Source organism: Terrapene carolina, unplaced genomic scaffold, assembly GCF_002925995.2.
Source record: "Terrapene carolina triunguis isolate 2854851 unplaced genomic scaffold, T_m_triunguis-2.0 Scaffold68, whole genome shotgun sequence".
In the NCBI taxonomy this organism is placed as follows: domain Eukaryota; kingdom Metazoa; phylum Chordata; order Testudines; family Emydidae; genus Terrapene; species Terrapene triunguis.
The window spans coordinates 33,575,222-33,594,343 of NW_020664419.1; the positions used below are offsets into that span (position 1 = coordinate 33,575,222).

At 44.7% G+C, this 19,122-nt stretch overlaps 1 protein-coding gene across 1 annotated transcript in view; it reads right to left on the reverse strand.

Annotated features, from left to right (window-relative positions):
- Positions 1 to 19,122, reverse strand: part of PLXNB2 (plexin B2) — a 157,624-nt gene that overhangs the window by 47,708 nt on the left and 90,794 nt on the right. The window contains exons 13-15 of the mRNA XM_029910814.1: positions 18,889 to 19,061; positions 15,153 to 15,301; positions 12,651 to 12,759 (exon numbers count right to left, since the gene is read on the reverse strand). Coding sequence (XP_029766674.1) covers positions 12,651 to 12,759; positions 15,153 to 15,301; positions 18,889 to 19,061 — 431 coding nt within the window. The remainder of the gene's footprint in view (positions 1 to 12,650; positions 12,760 to 15,152; positions 15,302 to 18,888; positions 19,062 to 19,122) is intronic.

Here is a 19,122-nt window from a genome sequence, read left to right on the forward strand (position 1 = left end):
CAGAGGCTGCAGGGCGAGTGGGCAGCAGGGGGCACAGAGGCTGCAGGGGCGGTGCAGAGGCTGCAGGGCGAGTGGGCAGCAGGGGGCACAGAGGCTGCAGGGGTGGGGGCGTGCAGAGGCTGCAGGGCGAGTGGGGAGCAGGGGGCACAGAGGCTGCAGGGGCGGGGGGGTGCAGAGGCTGCAGGGTGAGGAGGAGCAGGGCAGGCAAGGGCATAGGGGCTGCGGGGCGAGTGGGGAGCAGGGAAGCACTTAGCAACCCCCAACCAAGATCAGAGCGGGAGGGAGGAGGGGGAATGCAGGGTGCTCAGAGGAGGGGGCAGAGTTGGGGCAGGGACTTTGGGGAAGGGGTTGGAATGGGGGTGGAGAAGGGGTGGGGTTGGGGCGGGACCGGGGGTGGGGAAGGGGCGGAGTTGGGGCGGGGCCTGGGGCGGGACCGGGGCCCCGTGGAGTGTCCTCTTTTTTAAATGTTTGAATATGGTAACCCTACTGTCCCCTGATCACTCCCTCCTGGGACCCCACCCCCAACTGCCCCCCAGGACCCCACCCCCTATCTAAGCCTCCCTTCTCCTTGTCCCCAACTGCCCCCTCCTGAGACCCCCTCCAACTTCCCCCCAGGACCCCACCCCTTACCTGTCCCCTGACAAACCCCTGGGACTCCCATGCCTATCCAACTGCTATCTGTCCCCTGACTGCCCCCCCCGAACCCCTGACCCATCTAACCACCCCTTCTCTCTGCCCCTGACTGCCCCACCCCGAACCTCCGCCCCATCCAACCCCCCCTGCTCCCTGTCCCTTGACTGCCCCCCCGGAAGCCCCTACCCCTTCTCCAGCCCCCTTACCGTGCCACTCAGATCAGCGTGTCTGGCTTCGCGCAGCACCAGACATGCTGCAGCATACATGCTGCCGTGCTCCCCTGCGGAGCCACAGGGCCCCCCCCAAGCACCTGCCTTCCAGATTTGAACACCTCAAAATTCAGGAGTTCTCAAGCTCAGTTTGGGCGGCTGTTACTTCATTTCTCCCAAATCAAATATACTGATCCACTGTAACTTGCTATAGAAAAAGTAGGATAAAATTGAGCAAGAAATGCTTCCCAGTGGTTATTAGGACTGGAATTGCTATTTTCAACAGCCATTGCCTTTTTTTTTGTTTGTCTGTTTGTTTAAAAGGAAGACAGTGATATTGCATTGGCAAATTCCCCATAGAAAGAAAGAGTGGAACAAAAGAATAATAAAGGCACCTCAACTTTTCCTCATTTATGGAGGACAGTCTTATAATATGCATCCAGATATCCTCCAATCACACAAGCTGAAAATTGTTCCACTTTACTGCAGTTCTGTAACCATATGGGAACCAATCCTGTCTGTGTTCTGTGCACATCTAAAATTCCTGCTGAATGACCTGCTCTGGGAGCGAGTTACCAGTGACCCAGGGCTGCGGCAGAAGGAGAGTGCAGGTGGGGGCGGGGAGAGCCCAGGGCTGGGGCAGCAGGGGGGTGCGGGTGGTGGGGGAGAGCCCAGGGCTGGGGCAGCAGGACGTGTGTGTGAGGGGCAATGGTGGGGGAGGTTAGGGGGAGCCCAGAGCTGGGGCGGCAGGGTGTGTGTGTGTGGGGGGAGAGCCCAGGGCTGGGGCGGCAGGGGGGTGCGGGTAGTGGGGGAGAGCCCAGGGTTTGGGCGGCAGGGGGGTGCAGCTAGGAGCCCAGGGCTGGGACGGGGGGCAGCCAAAATTTTTTTTGCTTGGGGCGGCAAAAAACCTAGAGCCGGCCCTGTTCACTTGGGATAGAATTAAAAGTTAATGGTACCTAGGAATCTAGGGTTACCATACGTCCTCTTTTTCCCGGACATGTCCGGCTTTTCGGCACTCAAACCCCCATCCGGGGGGAATTGCCAAAAAGCCGAACATGTCCGGGAAAATGGCGGCTCTGCTCCTCCCCTGACTCTTCGGCTCTGTTTAAGAGCCGAGCTGCCCCAGCGCTACCGGCTTCACGGTTTGCCGGGCAGCCTCCAGACCCTGCGCCCCCGGCTGGGCGCTTCCCCTCCCGGGCTCCAGCTGCGTTGGGCAAGCGCCGGCCGGGGGCGCAGGGTCTGGGGGCTGCCCGGCAAACCGTGAAGCCGGGAGTGCTCCGGCAGCCCTTTCCCCGTGGCTGGGAGTGGGAGGGAGGAGGGGGCGGAGTTAGGGCGGGGAAGGGGCGGAGTTGGGGCGGGCTGGGGTGGGGAAATGGGCAGGGCCAGGGCCCGTGGAGGGTCCTCTTTTTTTATTTAATAGATATGGTAACCCTATAGGAATCCCTGTTGTAGCTGCTGTAGGTGGCAGCAAAGAAGGAGACAGAACTTGGACAGAAGTTGCATTTTAATCCCTATTTTTCTAAAGCTCAACCTCATTTACAAATAGCTCCTCACAGGACTAATTTAAAGACAGATAAAATGGAGAGGCTGAACATGAATACTCAATACTAAATTATTAAAAATAATGTTCTAAATACTATGAAACCTAAAAATGTAAGTACTTACCAGAGATGGTGTAACAGTGTGTACTGAACTGCGTATCTGAGATTCTTTGAGGTGATCTCGAATAAGTGGGCATTGCTTGTCCAGGGTTCATTAAACTAAACCAGGCAGGAAAATGGGTGCCTTGATTTTTCCTTGGTTTCCCCCCACACTGTCTCTTTTAGGTAGATGTAGATTTGAGATGTCCAGAATAAATGAATGTTTTAAATTAAGTGTCTATTTAAAATTTTTTAATAACCATGTTTATAACAAAATTAAGGCACTTCTAAGTGGTTTTTTCCCCGTTCCTTTAATTTGTTTACAGGTGACTCAAGGAACAAAGCTGCCTCAGCACACCTGAGGTGTTTCTTAATGGACCAATAAAAAACACACCCCAGGGTGTCTTAATGGTTTGATGAAAAGCACTTTTCAGAAATGCAATCACGTGGGCTGGTGTAGTACAAGATCTTTTAAACCTCTTGCTGACTGTTGAGATGGTTTCAATATGTACTTTCAATATTAACTGTGCTAGCCTTGTTTGATAGCAATAAGCATCAAATTATCTGAAAAGAAGGCAGCCTGATACCACAGCTGATATCAAAATGAACTACCAACAGGGGAGAGAGGTTAGATACTTAGTAACTGCACAACACTTTTGCTTTGGGGATCTTGGCACACTTTCCAAACATTGAGAGGGCTGGCTTGCTGTAATGCTGGTTCTATGTTCCCTTTAATTCCCAATTCCCACCCCACCCCCTTCCCAGGGTATTCATGTTTGATTCAAAATTTAAAGATGCAAATGGATTGATAATGGCTCACACTACTGCATGTGTGCCAAGCAGGTATTATCAGTGCAGCCTACAAAGGCATGTGGATGCAGAATCAGGAGTGGAACATGCAATAGTCACAGTATACTTTCTCTCACATTAGCACTAGCATTTTCAAAGGTAGCCTAAATCTTTACAAATGGCACTGGCCCAGGAGATAAGTCCACTGCATGGTCTATGCTGGTATTAAGTCCAGCGACTGCCTTTACATAAGATGCTACTTGGAGGCTCAGCTTGTCTCTATAGATCCAGTATTCTTGAGAGGAAGGTGAGTCTTCTCCCCTGGCATAGGGCCATGCTGACAGAATGACAGACATAAGCACTTGTGGTTTATTCTCAGATTCTTTCCAGTCTCCGCCTTGAAACTAGCACATAACTGGCTTGGTTGATTCTTTTTCTATCTTTCTTTGTTTTCTAGATTTCTGTCATGTTCTCATATCCTTTTCAGTTACCATATTTTTCATGCTGCCAGGCTGCTCTGGATAAGGAGTCAGTTATGTACATCTAAACTGTGGCACTGCAGTTTCAGTAGCAAGCATTGAAGGTGTTTTGGGGCTGCTAGCAGTGTTTTTTTAAAAAAAAATGTTTAGCGGTTTAGGGTCATTTTCTACTCCAATGGTTTTCCATCCTTAAACATATGAACATAGAACTTTTCACATATGAAAACGATTGAAAGACATTGCGTTTCATTTTGAGTCTTTTTTCCATTGGTGACTTGATCTTCTTGTCCCTTTTATATGAGGGCTACCCCGAGCCCCACCTCACTGGCATGGTATAGTAGCCTCTTCACAACATAGTATTTCAGGATTGGATACTTGGTCACCAGCCTTCTGATACACGTGATGGCTGTGTCGTGATGAAGTAACCATCACGCAACTTTGTCCAGTAGTTGCCTAAAGTGTTTTCACGCATGTGAGAGGCTTGGAAGAAACGATCAGTTTGCATATCTTAATAATCTCTGAACCGATTTAATATCTGTAGGTTGGGCATCCACTGTATTGCTTTTATGTTTTCAGGGTCAGGTCTTAGAACTTGCGAGGTCAGCAAATGTCTTGTGTATGGTAGAGCAGTCAATCTTCTTTTATTGAATTTTAGGTTTACTTCCTTGGCTCTCTGTAGCAGATAGATGAGGTTGTGGTTGTGAGTGGTTTGAGCATTGGCCTGCTAAACCCAGGGTTGAGAGTTCAATCCTTGAGGGGGCCATTTAGGGATCTGGGGCAAAAATCTGTCTGGGGATTGGTCCTGCTTTGAGCAGGAGGTTGGACTAAATGACCTCCTGAGGTCCCTCCAAACCCAGATATTCTATGATCACATTTCCTCTATGCTCTACCACAGCTACTGCCATGTCGTTTCCATTTCTGTACACTAGAATGTCTTCAGCTATGATGCTGAGCCTGCAAATCCTGTTAGTACATCTTATTGGCAGTGTCAATATTCATTTGCTGCAGGTTTGATTCTCAATGGCATTCTCAATCATCTGTATCTACCTGCTGGTGTCCAAAGTGTGGCCAGGTAGCTGTTTTCCTTATCCAGTAGCACTTGCCAATATCTGTCTTTGGCATCAAGTACTGAGTATATTTTTGCTTTTTGCTAAATCAGGCAATATTTCTTCAATTGTAGGCACGTGGTTGTGAGCTGTTTTTAGTGCCCAGTTTAAATTGCTTGTATCAATGTAAATACACAGCTCGCCTGGCTTCTCGGTGACTACCATGCTGTTTATCCAACTTGTGGGCTCTGTGACTAACAATGATGCCTTCTTTTTCCATTTGCTTTATACTCCCATTTTTTCTTCTTTATGCAATGGGCACTCTGCGAGGCAGATGCTCTATTGGCTTAATTGTTTTATCTATTTCTAGGTATAACATTCCTTGAACAACTGGGATGTCTTCTGATACCTCATGGTAAACTTTTAGCAGTTTTGTTGCAGGGATGCCACAGTACATTGTCTACTCTGGGTATGTATGGTTGCTTGTGTGTCTATTGGTTGAATTATTTGTCCCAAGTTTAGTGTCACTATGTTAATCAATTTGCTCATTTTAGCTGAAAGTGGTAGCTGCTATGTTCTTTGTATTGCCTGAAATTTCAGCTTATATACTTTTTTTTGGTATTCTGCTTGTGATTTGCATTGTCCCAGAGGTATTATGACCATGCAATCATATAATACACCACAGAAGTTTGGAAGAAGTGATTCAGACTAGTGCAATGCAAAGAACCAAGAATACACCGGTCAGTACTGTGATAGTTTGGAGGCAGTAACTCAAGTAGTTTACCCTGCCCAGAGCAGATGCTCTCATTCAAGGCTAGCTTGAACAGAGTGACTTGAATATAGTAATTGTAGCAAACTGTTGCAGTGAAAACAAGCCCACAGAGCACACTCATACCTGGGAATTCCTCAGCCGGACATCATTTTATCTTTTTGCGCTCTCACCCTGGAGAGTCCTTGCCTCCTGAACTAAGAAGCAGGGGGACAACCCTCCCTCAAATCAAAAAAAAAAAAAAAAAAAAAAGGGAGAGAGAGAGAGAGAGAGAGAGAGAGAGAGAGAAGGAGCACACCCTCCTTGCCTCCCCTCTTACTTTATCCCCTTGCTACATCTTCTAGTGGCTGCTGGTGAAGTGGCATTCTGACCCCAGAGAAGCTGCCTACTAGTCTTCCAGGCCACAGAACAAGCACGGTGTTGTAATGAAGAATATGAAGCAGCTGTGAGGGAGAGACTGGTGGTTATGAATAATGGAGTGGATGAAAACACTACAAGTCCCATAAACGCCTTGCTAAAATGGCGCTGTGATGGCTAAAGCTCACTGAATATCTGCTTTGCTCTTGATTGGGCAAGTGAAGAAAGAGTCTCAAGTACACGGAAAAATATCTGAGGAAGATGACAACTTTGGATAGTGTTGAGGTGGGGGGCTTTGGAGATCAAGCTCACCAGCCATGTTAGTGTTCATTTTCTCTCTCTCTCTCTCTCTCTCTCTCTCACACACATACATACACAAATTTGCTCTAACTTGGCCTTTCCCTCCCCCATTTCAGTGACTCAGCTAGCCAACAAGCTCATTTTGTTAAGGAAAAGAGTCTTCATGTTTTGTACTAATGTAGAGGTTAACAGTTTCTAAGTTTCCTTTAAAGTATTCTCTACAGTGCATCAGATGGCTAAATAAATGTGTTACAAAAGCAATTTTGCAAGCTTTTGTCTATAGTGCTATCATCTTTCATTTTTCCTTTAAGGAATATGCCCTTATTTGCCTTACATAGACAAAAGCTGTACTTAAAATGCCTGACCCAGAACTTGACATTGAAAATCACCAAAACTAGGTGTAAAATGCCTTTGCATTGGTGACTATCCTTCTATCCTCAACCATTTCAGCCCCATGGTCATCCAGACATGCAGGCTAGGACTCAAGATCTAACCTCAATAGGAGCCTTTATTTTGAGGACTAATGTTGTTTGTATATAATTAGCAAACTTCACTCATGTACAGATGAAAGGTACAGCTCCTAGGGGAATTCTTCACGACTGCGGAATGATGAATTTGCGAAGAATTAATGTTCTGCGTAGACATTTCATTTTTCCCTGCAGAATTGGTGCTGTAGAGCTTCTGGCCACCACTAGGGGCTGCTGGACACAGCCAAGCCCAGCTCTCCTGCTCACAAATACAGGACAGTGCCCGGAGGGTGAGGGGGGTGGGGGAAAGAAAGCTGGAGGGTTCCCAGCATGTCCTGAAGGAAGGCGGCGGCATGCAAGAAACTCCATGCAAGCCCATGATGCAGCATCAGGCTGTTTCTTTCTCTGGATCCCTGGGCTCTGGGGGGTAGAGGGTGTGGGTGTCAGACTGGAGGGACAGAATTTTCCCCCCAAGATGCACCCAGCTGGCACGTGTGACACACCCAGACTGAGGTGCCCAACAAAAGCATAACAGAGAAACAGGAACTGGGTTGTTGTAGAGGGTTTCTCTAACTCTCTACTCCTGGGGGAATAATTTTTGTTGTCTGTATTGTTAATAACATACTTGCTGACAGGTATTATGAAATAAATTACCAAAATAATTGAAACAGGTATGATTATATTGTGTTATTTTGACAAAATATGCAGAATTTTAAAATACTGTGTGCAGAATATTTAATTGTTTGGCACAGAATTCCCCCAGGAGTAGTATGCTTAGTCTCTTTGTAGTTTGATTTTGTGACTCACTGCCATAGTAACAAGCAACCAGTCAGATAAAGTGAAAGAAAACTGGTTTGGCTTTTGGCAGTTCAGGTGCTGCTATTTCATTTGGCAAAGATGTCTAGAGCTGTCAGTATTCCAGATGTTTGGCATGGCTGGACACTGAGAAATTAGAAGTAGCATTTTATTTCCATTGTACCAGGAATGGCTATGTTAAAACTGACAGAGAATGTTCAAGTCATTGTTAACCTATGGCCTGATTCTGTTTACATTGAAGTCAATGGCAAAAGAACCAGTGACTTCAGTGGAGTAGGGCTCCTAATAGTTAGTTTCAAGTGGAAAGGTTGGTAATGATTTACAAGGCCTGGAAGGAATTTTACTGCACCTAGTCCCATATGAAAGGATGCTGTAAAAGGCAAGACAGACTAGAAACATTTGACAACATGCAAGCCTTTATGAACAACAGACTGCGGCAGAGGGGAACTGAACTGGTTTGTGTTGTCTTTTATTTTATTTATTTCCTATTGTAATGCTACGCTTATATTCTTGTGTAACCATAACATTTTTTAAAATTATCACTGAATGTTTAACTTTAATCTATTTGACATGGTAGGGGTGGTCTAAGTGGATTATGGACACACATTACCATCTTTCCCAGTAGGAGAACAGCAGGTTAACTTAGCCAAGAAAGAAACAAACAGTAGAAATACACAGCAGAAACTGTACTTATTTTAAAAGAGGAATTTTTTCCCACATGTAGAAATACTGAATAAGTTTGATACTTTTAAAACAAAAAAAATGTCTTCTTTCTACTAAAAAAAGTCTGACAAGCATTCTTGCAGAGTACCTACCCACAGACTATGAACAAATAAGATCCCAAACCATGCCAAAACAGAAGCTTTTAAGACCAAATAAACAGACTAGATTGTCAGTTTTGATCTTCTGTTGCCACGCCAGAAGCCAGAAAGAACCATTCCACACTTGTAGATGTGTGCAAGTATGTGTGACACCTACATACTAATTTTATTCCTGCTGTCAGAAGCTGTCTGTTTCCTCATGGAAAGATAGGTAAGACAAGCCAAACAAGAGGTTGGCATCTCAGCTTAAGGCACACAGCATTACCCTTTCAGATTCGGTGCTACTTGGCATTGTTGCACATTTTGTAAGTAGAGCCATGGTGGAGATATGAAGCCCCAAAGTATTATTTCTTTCCCCATATTCAGGCTTGTTTTTTTCCCCAGCTACAGCTTGCTCAGTTCTATCATACTTAAAACCCCCTAATTCCATAGCCTCAAACAGACATATAGACTGGGACACAATCTGTCTTGAATATTCAGACACACTGCTCAGCTAATGTCTGTGTATAGAAGGTTCCTCGGGAGCTAAGGCAAGGCAGTCAAAGAGTCTCTCTTTCCTTTTAGTACTAAAGAGCAGAGGCTGCCCACCTCTTCTCTCAGATCTGAAGAGGAAATAATAAGCAGCTCAGAACCATTCTGAGGAGATGGGAAGAAAGGTCTTCTAAGCGTATGAGGATGGCTAAACGCCTCTTTAAAAATAAACCATTTTATTTTGCCCAGTGTCATCACACAATCTAGCACAGAATGCATTACAGCTAGAAGGATGGTACAATTACAGCAAAATCCAGCACAATAAGTTCTTGCGAAGCCCTCATCCCTTTTATGCTCTACTGATATAGCCCCTGCTCCAGAAATCTTAAACATTACAACTGAGATAGATGAATATGGCAGTTTTGGGAACTAGTGGAGCTATCTAGGTAAGGAGAGTGATGATCAAAGCAGGAAAGTTTCAGAGAAAAATTAGATATATGAAAGTGGGAGGGGGGAGTTTTGGCAGTAAAAAGTGGGAGCAAAGGGGTGATCACAAACCGGGAAGAATTAATAGGGGAAGCAAAAGTGGATGGGAACCTGCGAGGCAGTGACCATGAGATGTCGAGTTCAGGATCCTGACACAAGCAAGAAAGGAGAGCAGCAGTATACGGACCCTGGACTTCAGAAAAGCAGACTTCGACTCCCTCAGGGAACTGATGGGCAGGATCCCCTGGGAGAATAACATGAGGAGCAAAGGAGTCCAGGAGAGCTGGCTATATTTTAAAGAATCCTTATTGAGGTTGCAGGAACAAACCATCCCGATGTGTAGAAAGAATAGTAAATATGGCAGGCGACCAGCTTGGCTAAAAAGTGAAATCCTTGCTGATCTTAAACACAAAAAAGAAGCTTACAAGAAGTGGACAGGGAGGAGTATAAAAATATTGCTCAGGCATGCAGGAGTGAAATCAGGAAGGCCAAATCACACTTGGGAGTTGCAGCTAGCAGGAGATGTTAAGAGTAACAAGAAGGGTTTTTTCAGGTATGTTAGCAACAAGAAGAAAGTCAAGGAAAGTGTGGGCCCCTTACTGAATGAGGGAGGCAACCTAGTAACAGAGGATGTGGAAAAAGCTAATGTACTCAATGCTTTTTTTGCCTCTATCTTCACGAACAGGGTCAGCTCCCAGACTGCTGCACTGGGCAGCACAGCATGGGGAGGAGGTGACCAGCCTTCTGTGGAGAAAGTGGTGGTTCGGGACTATTTAGAAAAGCTGGATGAGCACAAATCCATGGGGCCGGATGCGCTGCATCCGAGGATGCTAAAGGAGTTGGTGGATGTGATTGCAGAGCCATTGGCCATTATCTCTGAAAACTCATGGCGATCGGGGGAGGTCCCGGATGACTGGAAAAAGGCTAATGTAGTGCCCATCTTTAAAAAAGGGAAGAAGGAGGATCTGGGGAACTACAGGCCAGTCAGCCTCACCTCAGTCCCTGGAAAAATTATGGAGTGGGTCCTCAAGGAATCAATTCTGAAGCACTTAGATGAGAGGAAAGTGATCAGGAACAGTCAGCATGGATTCACCAAGGGCAAGTCATGCCTGACTAACCTAATTGCCTTCTATGAGGAGATAACATGGTCTATGGTTGAGGGGAAAGCAGTGGATGTGTTATTCCTTGACTTTAGCAAAGCTTTCGATACGGTCTCCCACAGTATTCTTGCTGGCAAGTTAAAGAAGTATGGGCTGGATGAATGGACTATAAGGTGGATAGAAAGCTGGCTAGATCGTCAGGCTCAACGGGTAGCGATCAATGGCTCCATGTCTAGTTGGCAGCCGGTATCAAGCAGTGTGCCTCAAGGGTCAGTCCTGGGGCTGGTTTTGTTCAATATCTTCATTAATGATCTGGAGGATGGCGTGGACTGCACTCTCAGCAAGTTTGCAGATGACACTAAACTGGGAGGAGTGGTAGATACGCTGGAGGGTAGGGATAGGATACAGAGGGACCTAGACAAATTAGAGGATTGGGCCAAAAGAAACCTGATGAGGTTCAACAAGGACAAGTGCAGAGTCCTGCACTTAGGACGGAAGAATCCCATGCACTGTGACAGACTAGGGACCGAATGGCTAGGCAACAGTTCTGCAGAAAAGGATCTAGGGGTTACAGTGGACAAGAAGCTGGATATGAGTCAACAGTGTGCCCTTGTTGCCAAGAAAGCTAATGGCATTTTGGGCTTTATAAGTAGGGGCATTGCCAGCAGATCGAGGGATGTGATCATTCCCCTCTATTCAACATCAGTGACGCCTCATCTGGAGTACTGTGTCCAGTTTTGGGCCCCACATTACAAGAAGGATGTGGAAAAATTGGAGAGAGTCCAGCGGAGGGCAACAAAAGTGATTAGAAGGCTGGAACACGTGACTTATGAGGAGAGGCTGAGGGAACTGGGATTTTTTAGTCTGCAGAAGCAAAGAATGAGGGGGGATTTGATAGCTGCTTTCAAGTACCTGAAAGGGGGTTCCAAAGAGGATGGATCTAGACTGTTCTCAGTGGTAGCAGATGACAGAACAAGGAGCAATGGTCTCAAGTTGCAGTGGGGGAGGTTTAGGTTGGGTATTAGGAAAAACTTTTTCACTAGGAGGGTGGTGAAGTACTGGAATGGGTTACCTAGGGAGGTGCTGGAATCTCCTTCCTTAGAGGTTTTTAAAGGTCAGGCTTGACAAAGCCCTGGCTGCGATGATTTAGTTGGGAATTGGTCCTGCTTTGAGCAGGGGGTTGGACTAGATGACTTCCTGAGGTCCCTTCCAACCCTGATATTCGATGATTCTAGAAAGAGCAGATCTATGACTAGCAAGAGGAGGAGCTGTGCTGGAAAGTGAGTTGACTTGCCTTCTCTCTACAAGGACCATACCCTGCTCCACTGTCTGCCTTTCTAGACTTGCCCCACCTTTCACTGCTGGGTCCCACTTCTTCCCTCACATCTGTTGTTCTGGGGTTCTTAAGAGTTAATAGCATGGAAGTTAAAACTGCATGGGGTCAGAGGGGGAAGGACAGGAGTAAAACCCAACCCTCACATGCTGTGTTTTATAGGCTTTACTTTTAACCTATCAAATCTGATAATGGGATTATTTAAACCTCTCCCTTATAACAGATCCATATTATCTTCTAGTGACCACACATACAACTAAAGCCACTAGAATCAACAACACAGGCTACTAAAGCCCTAGGCTGAAACAACTGCAACTAAGCACCACACTGGGGCACAGCAATTAAGATGCAGTTGAGGACTTTCCTTCAGTATAGTGACAATCAAAGCAAATCGCATGCGTAATGTGCTGCACCTCATGCTGTCTGTGGCACTGCTTATTTCTGAGCACGCCGTGCTTTTGAACTAAACAATTTGTTGAAAAATATTAAATTAAAATGTACAGCGTCATTACTTATTCTTCAGTGGCTACACATTAATTGTCATGATTAAGAATACTGGCTAATCTAAACACACTGATGAAAAAAACTAGTGCAATTACCATGTCTAAAGAATGCCTAATTTTTCAATGTTGAGTTTTTTGTTCGGCAGTGACAGTACCTAGGTTCATTACGGATGCTTTTTCTCTACCATAGTTTTTGTCATTTGAACTGTAGATAGCATTGCCCTATTTCAAGGCTCTGTATCTGCTGTTCAGAGGGATCTTCATTGCGTCTATTGTATATTAATACCTTTGAGTGTGTTTTCCAACACACTTGAATGAGCAAAGACCAATATTTCTGTTTCTGAAATAAAGTCTACAAAATACAATCACTTCTGTTTGTCCGAATGGTAAAAAAACAAGAAACACGTAGAACGCTTATAAAACATACTTACTTGGTATTCAAATTGTATTTCATTTGTTGAGCTACCTCGTTTTCCATTTATATCAACTTCAATTTCACCTTGTCTGGGTTCTGAGACGCTTCCAACTTGACACACAATTCTAATCAGAAATAATACCAGTAAGTTTATAACTTTCTCCATTTCAACTGTTGAAAAAAGTGGATCTTAATGCACACATAAGGCATCACTCTGTCAGCACTAGAATCTGAAATCTTTAGCTACCATATGGAGCACAAGCAGAAGTGCAAGCTTCCTCACCCTATCTCACTGTACCTCAACCCTGTCATGAAGAGACCATCCCCTAAGGGTGTGAGAGGATAGCTCAGTCCTCTATCCATTAAGACCAAAGCTGTGGACTGCCAACTCTACACAGTGGCTACTAAACAGCTATTGAATGGCAGTGACTTTTGGTCACTATTGACAGATCAAACTCACACTAGTAATCAAGTAGCACAGTAAAGAGCATTTCTTGGTGAGTTTCTCTCTTTTTTTTGGCTCTTTCAGTCTTGGGATGATTGCTATTCTTCTTTAAACAATGTACTATTGTCTATTAAAAAAGAATTAAATATGAAAATCACTCTCCCCAGTATAATGTACTTAAATTAGGACCTAAATAAAGGGTTGTCAAGTCCCATGGCAGATCACTCCAGAATTATCTGTTGGAGTCCTGGCACATGGACAAAATTTTCCAAATTCTTGTAAACCTTGGCTTACGTATTGCTGCTGGAGCCTGCACTCAGTTCCTCATAATTTTGACTGCATCCTTGAAAGCTATGTCTTCTTGTCAGGCACAGACAGGAAATGTTACCTTCAGAAGAATTTGCAAAATGTGTCAACTGCTAGAAGTTGACAGGGAGAAGTGGTCATTATAATATAAAATATGCAGTGGTGCTGTTAGTAGTGGCAGGATAACAGGGATTTTTTTTTAAATGGCTTTGTATTGGTGTATAATAGTGCCTTTAATCTGAGAATCAGTAAGCCATTTCCAGAGGTAGGTAAGTAGGAGTATCCCTCTATATTACACATGGGGAAACTGAGACAGAGAGACAAAGAAAGTGTGTTGTCCAAGGTCACACATTAAGTCATAGCGGAGCTAGAAAGAGAACCCAGGTCTCCTGATTCTCTCTTCTTCTCTACTAAATAGACAATATTGACTCCTAAAATATCAAACATTTTACTAAAGAAAAGGTGAAATAAAACACTAAAAAATTTGCTAAGCGAATGGAAAGTGGCACAAAAAGAAAGTTACAGGAATGTGTTCTAAATTGCTTTTGGAATACCTTATTTTTTCAACCCTTAGACACACCTAGATTTATAAATAAATTACAGTATGCAAGTTGTATACATTCATTCCTTTTACCACACTGGTAGAGCTAAACAAAGTAGAAACATTGCTGAGATACAAGGATACAATCACCTAAAATCTGGCTTCTCTCCATGTGTTTAAATCACAAAGTTTTAGAAAAGGCACAAAACCAACGACATTGGGGAAATTCTTGTATGGCTATACTGTGCTTGTGATGCTTCTGCAAATACTTTGGGATGGGAAAGAAAGAGGTGCATCTGAGGATGATGTTGCATGTATGGATAAGTGTAAAAACAGCCACTGAGAAATTGGTGTATACAGAGATTTCTGTTCTGACCAAAAATTATTCTCAAGATTCTTGGGACCTAGGGCATATCTACATTGCCTGACATTCAGACTATGGGGGTGTGAATAGCAGTGCATTGCTTGCTTCTACTAATATCACCTCCTATTCCTTACATAGCACTTTTCATCAGCTCATCTCAAAACTGACTTAATCTTGAAATTATTTGTTTGAGAAGACCTGGGCTAAATGGCTATGATGCCTTTAATTTAAACAACAAACAAACAGTTTTGAGACATATGTAGTAAATATTTAGGACAGCTTTTTAAACAAAATAATCTATTACAAGCTTGAGAAAGCACTCTTAATGTGACAAATCTGTTTCTGTATATAAGTGGTTATATAACAGGGGTGGCCAAAATTACTGACCCTCCGAGCTGCATACAACAATCTTCAGAAGTTCGAGAGCCGGGGCACACCTACCAGGAGCTGGGGCTCGGGGCTTCAGTCCCACTCCAGCTGAAGCCCCAAGCCCTGGCAGGTGCACCCTGGAGGACTGAAAACCCGAGACTCCCCTCTCCGCTGGACAAAAGACCTTACTCCACCCCACTGCAAGGCAGAGGTCCTGAGCTTCCCCCCCCCCCCCCCCCTCCAGTCTGGTAGGCGGAGGTTGGGGAAGAGTGGGGGGCTTGCAAGCCGCACTTTAATGGTAAAAGAGCCGCATGTGGCTCTCGAGCCACAGTTTGGCTACCCGTTATATAACATGGTTTTGTATAAATCCTGAGAGATGTCAGTACTAACAATTTTAGGTAACACTGTATTACTGCCTCTTGTATGAATACTTCCTGATAATTGGACAGAAATCTTTTTTCTAAAATCTCTCTCAGAAATCAGCAGCAAGTACCTGGTGGAAACAGAGTAGAACTCCTCTCTGAAAAGGCATTCTGTGCCTGCCACGGTTATATTTTTGACATCTTCAGCTTTTATACCCAAATTAGATCCCATTATGGTCAAAAGGATTCCACCACTTAGTGGCCCAGTCTTTGGTTCAATCTGTGAGGGGGGAAAAAGAAAGCAAATTTGAAAATTACAATGATGGTGCTGCTCTTACATATGGTTTAAATCCACATCATCTTACGGTCTACACTTTTGTGTTAAAAATACAGGTTTTTTTTGTTTACATAGGCCTCATAAAAAAAGAGGCTAAGAAACCTCTTAAATCACATGCTTAGTTAGAAGTACAGAATCAATTGTAATCTGTTGTAGATTTCAAATCTCCAATAGCAGTAACGTTCTATGAGAGAGACAAGGTGGGTGAGGTAATATCTTTTATTAGACCAACTTCTGTTGGTAAAAGCGACAAGCTTTGGCACTTACATGGAACCTCACCCAAATTGTTTCTCCAATAATCTGGGACCAACACAGCTATATCACTGCAAACATGGAATTCTATAACAGTTTATTACAACAAAGCTCCCAACAGACTGTACCTATTGTATACAAAATTCCTGGCTCGTGTTTTATCCTTTTTATAATTTTGTTGTGCTTATTTTTCAAAATATCACATTCTTTAAATGATGTATTGAGACTTATTAGGCTGAATTACACCACTTGGGGGAGTATTTCTAGCTAATTGAAGAGCATTTGCATTTATCCTTCCTATTGTTTGCATGTGCACGTGTATCTGTTTTGTTTTGTAATCATTTCTGCTTGGAGGATCGTATCAGATGCACAGTAGACTCTGGGACACAAAGAATGGTGCACAGAGGCCTATCACAGATGCTTCTGCTAATCTGCTATCCCTCCCTACTGTATCAGATGAGAGGAGGCAACATTATTGATCATATCTGTGACTGAAAATACGGACCAAAAGGGTCCCCATGGTAGAGGTGGATTTCCACAGCTCAGACAAGCATCTGAATTTGAAACTTAACTGAACCTTCCAACATTTTGATAGTTCACCTGTTTACCAGTTTCTGTGTAGTAGTTCCAGAAAGCCCTTTCAGCTTTTTAACCTTAGAATACTGGAGCCTATTGTACTGCATTTCAGACAGATGCCCTGGCGGGGAAGACATTTAATACTTTGTTGAAGTACCATCACTGAGAACAACTAGGACTATCAACTTTGAATGACAACTACTAGCCCATCCTCATGCAACAATGGTCTTTCTACATGGGGAGATGCATGCCTGGTGGAGATGGACCTTCACCATTGGAACCCACAGTGCAGAGACTTAGGCCCCACATAAGTGCAGAGTTCTGCTCTGTGCAGGGAGGCGACATATAGGAACTTACTACATATAGGAACTTGCAGGAAGTGCAGGGCAGGAGAGACTCAGTCCGGCCTGAAACACTGTTTCATAGATTGTGCTCACCCCTTCTAAGGGAGGGTGTCTCTCCCGGCTTTTTGTTCATTTCAAAGATCTGCAACTCGAGTGCTTCAACAGTAAAGTCAATGTGGATAAGAAATTCCTTTGCTAAGCCTGTGTTCCTTGCTTTCATGCCAGGTTTTCCCTGAAGGAGTTAACTGAGAAACCGAAGCACCCACAGCCTAGGTGCAGCTCTCTGGGAGCATGTGTAAGCAACTCTGGGGTGGGAGAGTTCTTGGGAGGTCTCAGATGCTGATTTCAGGGTCTAGAATGGGTGAACGGAGGAGTCCCAGATCCCCAAAAAGGCATCAGACAAGAGGTCTGTGCCCAGAATCGTGCTCTGGGCTCCCAGAACTAGAAAGAGTGACTAGACCCAGATGGCTTGGAAGCACGTGACCCAGTGATCGGATCTGCTTCAACAGACTGATGACAATTATAGGTCAGGCTACAGGAGCAGTTTGAAACACACATTGTGACAGAGATGACAATATCCTGGACAAACCTTCTGGAATTAAGATAAACATACTGAATTAAGTTTAATACCTTTGGGGTTCATTGTATTAAAAATGCGATTGTGTATATGTTATTGTGGAATTGTATGTAATTTCTCTAGGATACTGATTAATGCAATTGCTGGGAGATCATGTGAACTTCAAAAAGACTTTGTTGAACAATACAGCAGACACAATTGATCTTTTGGGACAATGTGTGTGAAGTAGAATTCCTAGGAAGTACTGGGAGCAGGGGATTGCAAACCCCACCTGTGGACTCAGTCTTTGAAGCTTCACCTTGGGGATTGGGGTGGGGCGGGACTTTTGTCTGCTGATCACCTGTCATGGACAAACAATTCAAAGATACCCCTCACCCCCGGGTCTGGATTCTCCACAGAAAAAAGAAAGGAATTTTGAATAAATAGCCTGAATTTAAGCTGACTCAGGGACTTCCTCCTGATCCAGCAAATAAACAGGACCTCTGGTCCATGGAAGGGCCTAATCCTTAAAGGAAGGGTGAGAAAGACTTGGCCTACTGAGGTGCTACAAGACTGGGTCCTTGTTCTGAGCTGAGGTTATGACCTTGTGACCACAAAAGAGATTCCTCTCAGAGGTTTGAGGGATTCACTTGACAGCCCATGCTGGAGACAGTTTTAGGGGCCATGGGAATCTCTTAGCATGTGTGTAGATTCTTTTACTGTTTTTAATATGTTTTCTCTGTAATACTTTTACCCTAATAATAAAGAAACCTACTCAGAAAGTGCTATGTACTAATTTATAACTGGAGGGAATCACACTGTGTACTGTCTCTGAGGAGAGAAGCAAGCAGGCCTGTTGAGGCAGTCTGTCTTTTTCTGGGAATAACACAGTGAAGGTGGGGAACTGTTCAGCATGGAAATACCCTGGTTAGGAGGGAGAGACACCTGGGTCTCCACCAGGGCCGGCTCCAGCATTTCTGCCGCCCCAAGCAAAAAAAAAAAAAAAAAAAGCCGCGATCAGCGGCGGCAGTTCAGCGGCAGGTCCTTCGCTCCCAGAGGGAGTGAGAGACTTGCCGCCCCCGAATTGCCACACGTGCCGCCCCTCTCCCTTGGCCGCCCCAAGCACCTGCTTGTTAAGCTGGTGCCTGGAGCCAGCCCTGGTCTCCACCCAAGAAAGTCAACAGCTAGGGAGCCAGGAGCCTCTCTGCAAGCACCGCCTCTGTAGTGCCCATTGGCTGGGAACGGGGAGCTGTGGCCAATGGGAACTGCAGGGGCAGTGCTTGCAGAGAGGGGCAGTGCATGGAGCCATGTGAAAGTGAGTGAGGGTGAGGGAGAGCGAGTGACGGAGAGAGGGAGATATGGAGTGAGTGGGGCGGGGCTTTAGGGAAGGGGTGGGGCCTCGGGGAAGGGGCGGGGTACATCCTGGGTTGTCCTTAAATTCAAAAAGTGGTCTTGGGTGTAAAAATGCTGGAGACCACTGATCTACGGTGTGCTCTACAGCATGCTTGGTTAGTACAGAGCTCAGATAAGAATAAATCCATACTGGTCAAGTAACCTGTGCTAACTCCCTGGTACCAACCACCATGTTTAAGTAAGTACTGCTAGCATGGTTTCAACCACATTGTGATAGATCTCTCTTGTTGGCAAGCTTTGCAGACATACCATGCCAATACCATCTCCTGGCAGCTAATTTAGAAGCTTACTTAAATGCCTTGAGAAGGCCTTCTTTCAGCGTGCAATGTTTTCAGAGACATCTTCATGAAAAGACAATACATTGGTAGGCAGAAAAACAATCATCTTACCCGAGTAATGACTGGATGAGGGCATGTGTTCGTATGAGAAGTTTTACACAGGTTCTCATAAATGCATTTGCTTGGCTTGTCGTCTTCTTCACACCAGACGCATTTGTAGACCGGATCAGCAGCAAGACACAAGCTGCAGTCACTTCGGCCATAAGAGCAGTTGTATAAAGTCACTAAAATGACAATTATAAAGAGATGTACAAGTGCAGTGTCAAGTCAATTATTGTTTCAAGG